This window comes from Eupeodes corollae, chromosome 1, assembly GCF_945859685.1.
Source record: "Eupeodes corollae chromosome 1, idEupCoro1.1, whole genome shotgun sequence".
Taxonomy (NCBI): Eukaryota; Metazoa; Arthropoda; class Insecta; order Diptera; family Syrphidae; genus Eupeodes; species Eupeodes corollae.
Window position 1 is genome coordinate 4086614 of NC_079147.1, and position 10020 is coordinate 4096633.

At 39.5% G+C, this 10020-nt stretch overlaps 1 protein-coding gene across 1 annotated transcript; it reads right to left on the reverse strand.

The window, feature by feature from the left end:
* Positions 1-646: 646 nt before the first annotated feature.
* Positions 647-3748, reverse strand: LOC129942034 (centrosome-associated protein Alms1a-like). The gene is made up of 3 exons (XM_056050829.1): positions 1074-3748; positions 868-1016; positions 647-800 (listed from the first exon to the last, which is right to left on the reverse strand). The coding sequence occupies exons 1-3, from the start codon at positions 3655-3657 to the stop codon at positions 738-740; spliced, it is 2796 nt and encodes a 931-aa protein (XP_055906804.1). The 5' UTR covers positions 3658-3748; the 3' UTR covers positions 647-737.
* Between the last annotated feature and the right edge of the window lie 6272 nt (positions 3749-10020).

Consider the following 10020-nt stretch of genomic DNA (forward strand, 5'->3'; position numbering starts at 1 on the left):
TCTTAGGATACTTCGAGAGAAAAATTCTTCGGGTGATTTTTGGTCCCGTATGCATAGATGGAGAATGGAGGAGAAGATATAACGACGAATTGTACGGGACGAATTGTAACAGAATTTAAGTCCAACGGCTTAGATGGCTGGGTCATGGAGAGCGAATGTACATCAACGCTCCAGCCCGGAAGGTCTTCGAATACAATCCCGATGGACGGCGCAGTAGAGGAAGACCGCGACGCAGGTGGCGCACTCGGGTGGGAGAGGACCTCAACCAACTTGGCGTGCGAAACTGGAGACGCATTTTGGTTGAGGCCCAGGTCCGCCCGGACTGTAGCGCCACCTTAAATAAGTAAGTAAGAGCGTTAACTTGAAATCTAATGAATTATGAATACAAAAAAAGTTGAGACTAATTTTCAGACTTGATCTCTGACATCGTGGATATCTTACTGTCACATTAGATCTCATTTTGAGTATAATATGCATTTAAGTTCCTTACCATCCAATGTGCCTTATGTGACCTTATGCAATTCCACCCTACGAACACTTACAATTCAATTTAATTAAAATCCCCTTGAAGGCAAAACGAACTATGAAACTATTTGTTTCCCGATTTTCTGGAACATAAACTTTAAAACCGAATACAAAATTCTTGATCATTCTCAAATTTATTTTGTGTATACATTTCGTATCAAAATACATAAATAAAAACTAACTGTGTGTCTGTGTGCAGTGTGCCCTCCAATTCAAATAACAGTCCGGCTATTTTCTAGTGAGAGTTTTCCTTTATGCACCATGCGCTGCAGTTTCTGAAAGTGACAACAAAAAGCTCCATTCAAGTCTTTTATTTGTAGCCCAAACTTTATACAAACCAACCTTGTTAAAAATATTCGTTATTACCCGCGTGGTTTTCTTCCTACGTTCCAGCTTCTCGCGTTCTTGTTTGGCAATCACTTCTGGCAGCTTGCAATAGCGTTTCTTTGTCAACCCTTTCATTTCTCTACTGGGACAGATTCTCACTTGCTCTAAAGAAGAAATAAAAAATAATAAGACTCATCCTTCCCTTGCCACGATTAACTTACTTATTGGAGGTGGAGGAAGTTCATCGAGCTTCCTGGAAATCGAAGACATGCTCGAACTATCTGCAATCTCTCTAATCTTCTCCTCTCGTTCCTGACGCAGCGCATGCAACTTTTTCAAGATCTCTCGACGCTCATTCGCCTTCGAACAAAAATCAGGATTCCTCATCTCGAGACGCTTTTGCAACGAAACGCCATCCTCAGTCATCTTGCTTCCCTGTCCGTCATTGCGAGACTCATTGAATCGAATCACATACGCCAGAGCCTTTGGCTTCACCTGAACAGTTTGATGGAACGCTTTGCCAGACACCCGAACCGTCGGCCTGGGACACGAACACTTGCACTCTTTGCCACAAGTGCAGATGCATCTGCATCTCGGTCCGAAGATCGGGTTAGTCTTAATGACAGAGTAGGAAGTTTGAATGGCCACACCTTCGATGCTGTCACAGCCGTTACTGTCATACTGGTGGGTTGTTGTCGAGGTCGAGGTGCTCTCAACGATCGGAATGGACATCTCGGAGGACATGCAGAAAGCCGACGACGCCACAGAGGTGTATGATGGATTCCTAGTGAAGACCGGTTTGCCACAGATTCGAGGCTCGGAGTAGTGCTCCACTGAAGTTGTGTGCTTCTTTTTCGAATAGTTGTCCATAAATTGCTTCTGCAGTTGATCGGCGAAGGCTCCAACACTCTCACGTTCGGTGCTCGGGCTGCTGCTAGGGGTTTCCAGCTTCGACCGGTGGTTTTTCTGGAGGGAACCCGACGACGATGATGATGAGACTATATTTTCCACTGTTTTTGGAGGTTGCTGCCGCTTTTCCGCTGTGGGTTCGTCATAGATGACAACATTTTGAGAAGTCCTCCGGAAGCAGTGTTTGTATTCGTTCTCCTCTTTGACCATATCTTCGGCCGTTTCTTCATAGATTATCTCTGACTTGCCTTTGGAGGACTTCATAGTTGAGGTTGAGGAATGCGATCGACTTCTGGAGGAACAGTCTTGCAGTATGAGTTTCTTCAGGCCTTCCAAGCGGTTTATTTCCATTTCAATCCACGATAGTTGCTTTGTGCGTTCACTCACTTGCCCGGCCGACGAGGAGACCCCTTGCGACCTAAGCTTCAACTTCTTTTCATAGTCTTTTTCAGAGCGTGTTAGTGGATGCAGCCATTCCCGCATGGTGATTGGTTCTTCTAGAGATGACGAAGACTGTGGGCGATGCTCCTCGCCTTCCAGCTGCACCTCTTCGGTCTGAGTTTCCTCCGTCATTTGTTCGATCATAATTTTGTTGTTTGCAGATTTTGTTTGGATCGCAAATTCTTTTTGATCTTCGCGCAGCGGAGAACACTCCATTAACGAACGAACGCTAAATGCACTTGACACAGATGTTGAACTTATTGTTGATGCTCCAGCACCACCGCCGCCGTCAGCGTCAGTCGATTGTTGTTTTGTGATTTTTTCAAAGATTTTCTTGGCCAAATTCTTTTTTTGCGTTCCAGTGAGATTTTTCGCATCTATGAGTGAACAGAGGAGTTTGATGCCTAAGTCGACTTCGGTCTTGGGGCGACTTGTCCTCGACGTCACGGTCAGTTGTTTGTCTTGGGTCGACTCAGATGTCGATTGGGATATTGCGTTCTTCTCGCTGAGAATGCTTCTTCTTGTCGATGACTTGGTTGATGAATCACTGCTTCGCCTGTCGCCAACTTGGTATTCAAAGCTCGATTGAGTAGCAAAGCTTTCTGCGCGACTCGAAAGGTTTGCTTGGGTTTCTTGGGATTTTGGTAGAGACTTTAAGTCAGGAACTTTGATGCGGTCGAAGCTAGTTTGACAAGAATGATTGGTTCTGGTTTTCACCAAAGGTTTGGCCTTCTCGAAAGTTGTTTGACATGATTTGTCAGTGTTGGGCACGACTTTGGGAGTGCTTTGTGGTAGTTCCATGAATTCCTGGGTGTTGTGGCTCCCTGAATGCGAGGAATACTTTCTTCCAAGACTCTCTAAGGTTTGGCGCCATTTTTCTCGACGTGTCGATGCGCTGAGCTTGTGATTTGATGAGAGTTGGATCTCTTCTGAGCGTTGGTCTGAGATATTTGGCACTGATGGGCTTTCATTGAAGAGTTCCTTTAAAACCGAGCGTTCCAGGGAACTGAGGTTGCCCGTGGAATTGGCCTTTTTGTAGCCAACATCACCAAGAGAGTCCCATTCGAGTTTCTTGTCGATTTTAGTTATCGAATCTGGAGCATGAGAAATAGGAGGCTCTGAAGTTTTAGTTGGAGTTCGAGACTCTGGGCCGGATTTGTTTGCTTCTTTGCTCGAATTCTCCTTGTCAGGATTCAATGGGACCTCGGCATTCTGTTTGTCATATGGTTGACAGGCAAGGATCACTTCCTCACTTACGAAAATAATGTCATCACTTCCTGACGACGACTTTGAGGGACATGGACAGGGGCAGCTGCTTCCACTGCTGCTGTTGAATCTCATGAACTTCTCAATGTCGCGGTCTTTTGCATATTTTAGATAATAGTCGATTATTTTGTTATTTAAACTCTTTGCCTTCGAAGGCTTTGAGCAAGAAGGCAAGTCCGAGGAGCTCATTTTGTCAGTTTTTTTCTTCTATTCAAATCAAATTATGAATTTCAAAAAAGAAAAACAAAATATTGAACAGGAGTAAGTTGTGAAGTGAAAGTCGCTTCTGACATTTCGTTTTTGCAAACAAATCAACAGTTTTTCAAAGAAGCCGCTGTATAAGAATTTGCAGCGCTCTCTAGCAGTAAAAGTTGTTTTCAACTGTGTTCGTAAAGTAAAGTTAAAGGGGCGAATTTGTTGTTGCTCACTCTAGCAACTTAAACATGTCAACGCTGAGCAATTAAGTTGCAGGAAACTTTAAGTTTTCGGAGTTAAAGCCAACAGCAAACTTAGTTGCTTACCATTGTTTACTGAAAAGCGTTAACATTTTTGAAGTTGTTGATTTGTATTCCGTCTAATATCTTAAAATTTCTTTCATTTCAGAAAAGTGAAATTACGAATGTATCAGATTGGTCTGTGGATGAATTCAAAACGATATTTTGACGTTTAGTCTATGGAAGTAATCGCAAAGCTTACATTAAATCCTCTATTACAAGTATTATTATTAAGTTCCAATTAATTAAATTTAATTTGTATGCTTTGTGTAATTTTAAACTTGCCTTTACTTTTGTTAAAGCACATCACTATTTTTATTGATACTATTTCGTTCACCACCTATTTTTATTCCATTTTAGAGGCAAAAAGAATTTAAAGTTAACAACTAAAATAATATAAAAATTGTTTTTTTTTTGTAAGAAACAATAAAAGGAATATTATTTATTCTCATAATTAAGAATGTAACTTTGTTATAAAGATAAGGATTTCCCATTATATTTTAAAAATAAAAATGGCCACCACCGATGGCTCGAATAAATTCCAGCTGACGCCTTATTTTCTACTACTTTTTTCAGCAGTTCGATCCGCATATGTCAGTAATAACTCGCCAAATATTGTTTTCCAGGGTTGCAATTGCCTCAGTGTTAGATAAGAAAAGCGTTCCATATTGATTGTATTATTTTGGACGGCTTTGTTTTTGAAGAAATGTAATCACTGCTTCCTTCTGCAAAAAGAGCACACCAAAAAATGATTTTTTGAGAATGTAACAGCGTCATCTTAACATTGGTTTATATGATCGCTCTAAATCTGTACCTATTCAATCGAAATTGAGTGTGCGCTCGTACATCAGCTAACAACATTTTCTTGTCACGATCGGGATCGTTTTTGGGCCCTTTTACGGTACTTAAGACGAGCATGATGGCCAATGGGCTACAATTCCTGCCCGAGTTAGATTTTGTAAGTTCGTAAACCAAAATCCTTGCGCAAAATTTTTTATAAAGTAGATGAATACAGAGGATGGAATCTTTAAAAATAAATTGGGTCTCGCAACAGTCCATGAAGAACCAGGGCCTAGTGACTTACAACTCTCAACCATTCCTGTGAGCGAGTAATGTTGTCAGGAATGGAGGAGAGTTTATGTGCCGAATCCGAACAGCTAATTTGAGAAAGCACTTCTTCATGACAAGAGTTACGCTTGGAGAATTTGTCAATTCCCTCCAAGAGGCAGTACCCGTGAAAAGACTTAAGATGGCACAGGCAGGGATCGAACCCAAGACCTCTGGCATGACAGTCTAACGCACTAACCATCATGCCACGGGTACTATGGATGGAATCTTTACTTTTATGATAAATTTGAATGTTTGCAAAATTTTTCAAGAATAAATCCCTTAATTATGAAATGGAATTCCAAATTAAGCATAAATCAAGCGCCATCTGTCAAAAAGACCTACTCCGAAAATACGATTGATATATTGGATATCACACGTCTAAACACCCTGAAACAAGATCGTCCGAATGCAGAATCTAATCATAATGCAGACAGATATGATAAACGTAACAAGAATGGCAGTAACAGACGTGACCGTTATAAGGTCAGTTTATCCTCGATAGACTCTTTCTACAAAAATTCTGAAGACTGTTGATATCAAGACTGTGCTGCAACTCAACACATGAGCTCACATAGAGGAAAGTTCAAGAACTACATAACCCTTCAACAACCGACCATGATTGTCATTGGTGATGCAACCGAACTAGAAGGCAGCGGTATAGGTGACATTGAACTTGAATCTTTTTGACGGTCACATCTGGCTACTCCAAAAATGCCTTTCAATCTCTTCTTAGTCAGTTCAGTGTTGGATAAGGGTTACAAACAGTCAGCAAATGCAAACCAATCGATATTCACAGACTCAAGTGGAAATGTTACACAGATGGCTCAAAAACCAAAGAAGGGTTTGGTGGTGGTGTGCACTCTGAACGACTGAAATTTAGTCTCTCAGTCCGCCCTCCCAATCATTGTAGCGTGTTCCAGGCGGAACTTTTGGCGATTAAGGAAGTCTTGTCTTGGCTCAAAGAAAACGTGATATCAACATCTGATATCCGTATTTTCTCTGAAAGCCAGGCTGCTATCAAATCTCTGGACTCTGTCTCTACAAACTCTATAACAGTCCATAACTTTCGAGCATCTCTAATGGAGATGGCGCAGCAGTTTAATATTCACCTATGCTGGGTGCCGGGCCTTAGAGACATTCCAGGTAACTGTAAGGCAGATGAACTCGCCAGGAACGGTACAGTACAGCCCATCCTTATGTTTGGCAAGTACTGGCATACCAATCGCTACTTGTAAACTGCTACTAATGCAAGACGCTGCGAGGAGGGCAGGCACCAGGTGGACCAACATCACCACGTGTCAAGCCACAAAAAACATCTGGGGTGGAATCGGCTAAGGTGAATTTTGATTGTCACCTTTGTGATCATAAAAAGTGATAAAACTAAGTTTTGCGTCTGTGTAAGGTGATCACCAAATTTTGTTTAGAATTTGGTAGCACTTCTCTGACGTTTGTTACAATTTCAGTGGTTGTATACAAAAACCAATCTGAAGCTATCATGATGATGTTCTGCCTGCACAATAATCAGCATTTAACTTTTCTCGTTGAGCACTCTGTCTCCATACAAAGCTGTCGTGAGCTCTCCCGCCATATTTTGCATTTATTGCCAGAATTTTTCTGTTCTCGTTGCAGATCTAGATTGTATTAAACATTCGATAAGGCAACAAAAATTAATAAATCAAAAATGTCTTCCTTTTCTATTGAAATACTTATGCTCATCTTCCAAAGGGCGAAGAATTATAACATGACTCCCATCAATGCAGCTGATTACTAGGAAACAAATAATAAAATAAAAAACAAGTAATAAAATTAGTTTATTTTTACTAAGAAACAAAATCCTACCTCCAAGAATTTGATATTTTTCGAAGAAGAACATTTTTGTTGCTTCTGAAGCCGATTGATTAAATTTGATTGTTAGTGGGCACAATTTCCTCTCCATTTGTTTTAAGGTCTAAAAAATAACCTCACAAACAGTACTTTGGCCCATTGGAGCTGACCAGTCAGAGCCAACTTCCCTTTGGTATCCACCACCTCCAAGAAAATTTAAAGTCACGGCTTATAAAAGGATAGCGAGAATGTGTGTTGGCCGCATTCCAGCTGCCATATCCAGAAGCGGTAGGATATGTAATCATTTTTCCTTATTCAATCGAAAGTTTTTTAAGAATCTATTTAATTCAATATTAATATTAATATTAATTATATTTTATAAATAAAAAAAAAAACAAGTTATAATAAATAGGTATTTATGTATATTTGAACAAATATATAGCACATATGCGTACTTACTTTGAACTTTTAAGATCAAGAATCTGTATTTAATTGCAGAGGTTAATCCGCAAGAGCCGGACATTTCTATTATAATTAACATTTTCATTTTCAGCATTTTAAGAAGTTAAAATCAAAGGCACAAACACATTCATATTGTCTTGAAATTTCAGCAACTAAAAATAAAAATCAATTTCCAATGAAAGTGACAACTAAAGAGCTGTCACCAGAAAAAGTCACCAAATCGTGATTGTCACCGGTGACTATCACCTTACACAGACCGAATTTGTTGATTGTGACTGTCACCTATCACAAATCACCTTACCCGATTCCACCCCTGGCCAACACTGGATTTAAAACGTTCAAGGTGCTTGCTCTCTCTAAGCAGATCGCATATAAGCTCGATAATAGGTGTCATAACCGGACACTGTCTAATAGGAAAGCACGCCACGAGACTAGGCGTATTCTCAAATGACTTTTGCAGAAGCTGTATTAACGAGGAAGAGGAAGAAACGATTCTTCATCTTCTCTGCACATGCCCTGCTCTGGCTCGAAAACGCAAGAATTACCTAGGAGAATTCTTCTTTAACGATCTAAACGATCTAAATCATATCAGTATAATCAGCCTCTCACGTTTCGTAAGGGACTCTAACTGGTTCCATTGAGCTTAGGAGGAAGCCTCAAGATTCATGTGGTATCACAATGGGCCATTAAACTGGCCTAAGTGTGTCCGTTTCCATCTTGGACAGCCACTATAACCTAACCTAACCTAACCAAGTGGAAATGTAGGAGCTTTGGCAGAAAGAGAAGTAAAGTTATACAAAATGAAGTTTTGCCGAGAGTTTCAAAAATGTCTTGTTAACATCTCCTTAAGAAAATGGCATGACAAGCTTGAACATCAAAATGTCACAGATGTGCGAGATGTACTGAATAGAAATGGAATCAAGTTTAAAGATGATTGGAACGAATATGTTTGTCCAAGATGCATTTATGGAAGGCAACATAGAGTATCACATCCTCTAAATCCAAAAATTTCAGAAAAACAGCTTGATTTAATTCATGTTGATGTATTTGAGATGAACATTCACTTTTTAGGAGGAGCAAAATATTTTCTACTTATTAAAGATGACTACTCTCATTTTAGGACTGTTTACTTTTTGAAACATAAAAGTGAGGCAGCTGAAAACTTTCCTGAAACTATTTGAAAATCAGTTTGATAGAAAAGTTAAGACATGGAACTGAAATAAAGAACCGCCAAACGACACAAATTTTAGAAAGTCTGGGAGTTTTTCACAGCAAGTCAAGTGCTTATACTCCAGAACAAAACGGACGTATAGAAAGAGAAATGAAAACGATAGGTGAAGCTGCGAGAACAGTCATTCATGCTCGAGGCCTCAATGAAAACTTATGGGGTGAAGCCGTAAACTATGTTGTTTTTACAATCAATCATACTGGTACTAGTACTGTTAAAGTATAGCGGATTTGTGGTTTGGAAGAAAAATAGACATAAACAAGATGAAATCTTTTGGTTGTGACTAGTACGTATTAAAAGAAGGCAACAAGTGAGGCAAGATGGACAGAAAATCAACTAAAGCTATATTTGTCGGTTATGATGTTGATTCTCCAGGTTTCAGAGTCTTCATAAATGAGACCAAATACGTTATCAGTTCTAGCAATGTAGTTTTTGATGACAAGACTGAAACCGAAATCTCTACTGAAATAGAAACACCATTGGAAGTAAATGTGATAGCTCCGAAAGTCCAGTAGTGCCAACTGTAAGAATTAGCTCACGATTACGTCGCGTTAAAAAACCACCAAAAAGATTCAATGACTATGTAACTGACACAGCACTAGTAACACAAGATATTAAGGAAAGTATGCCCAGTGAAACAAGTAATGTTTCTGTCAATGAAGCCCTTCAAGATGAAAACTGGAAGAAAGCAATGTTAGAGGAGTTTGATTCATTGATAAAAATGAAAACATGGATCTTAACTGAAAAATCTAAGGATATTGCACCTCTTACCTGTCGTTGGGTGTTACGAAAAAAAAATGATGGAAGATATAAAGCAAGACTGGTCATCAGAGGGTTTGAACAGAAAGAAGGTAGAGATTATTTTGAAGTTTGGAACGAGACTTTTTCAAAATTTCTGAAGTCTCTAAGTTTCAAATCCACCGATGATGACCCATGTGTTTTTTATAACAAAGAGATAACTATACTTATTGTCTTACATGTCGATGATGGTCTCGTGGTCGGACAACATGAAAACGAGATGTTAGAAGTTTTGAAGAAAATTGATCAAAAGTTCAAGATCACTCCTGATACTGAAAGAGTCAAGTGCTTTTCATATCTCGGAATGCAGATTCAAGTGTCTTTAGACAGAATATTTGTAAATCAATCTAAATATGCTGAAAGAATGTTGCTACGATACAACTTTGGAGATTAAAACCCTGCACACACACCTATGGAAAGAGGAATGGTCACAGATCCTGGAAATTTTGTTAATAATAGTCCTTTGGGCAAGTCCACGCCATACAGAGAAGTCGTTGGAAGTCTGCTATATCTTGCTACCATATCACGTATAAGTTTCGCAGTCAATTACGTAAGTCACTTCAACAATAAGCCAATGAGAAGTGAATGGTTAAACGTATCTTCCAATATATAAAAGCTACAACAAAATTTGGAATA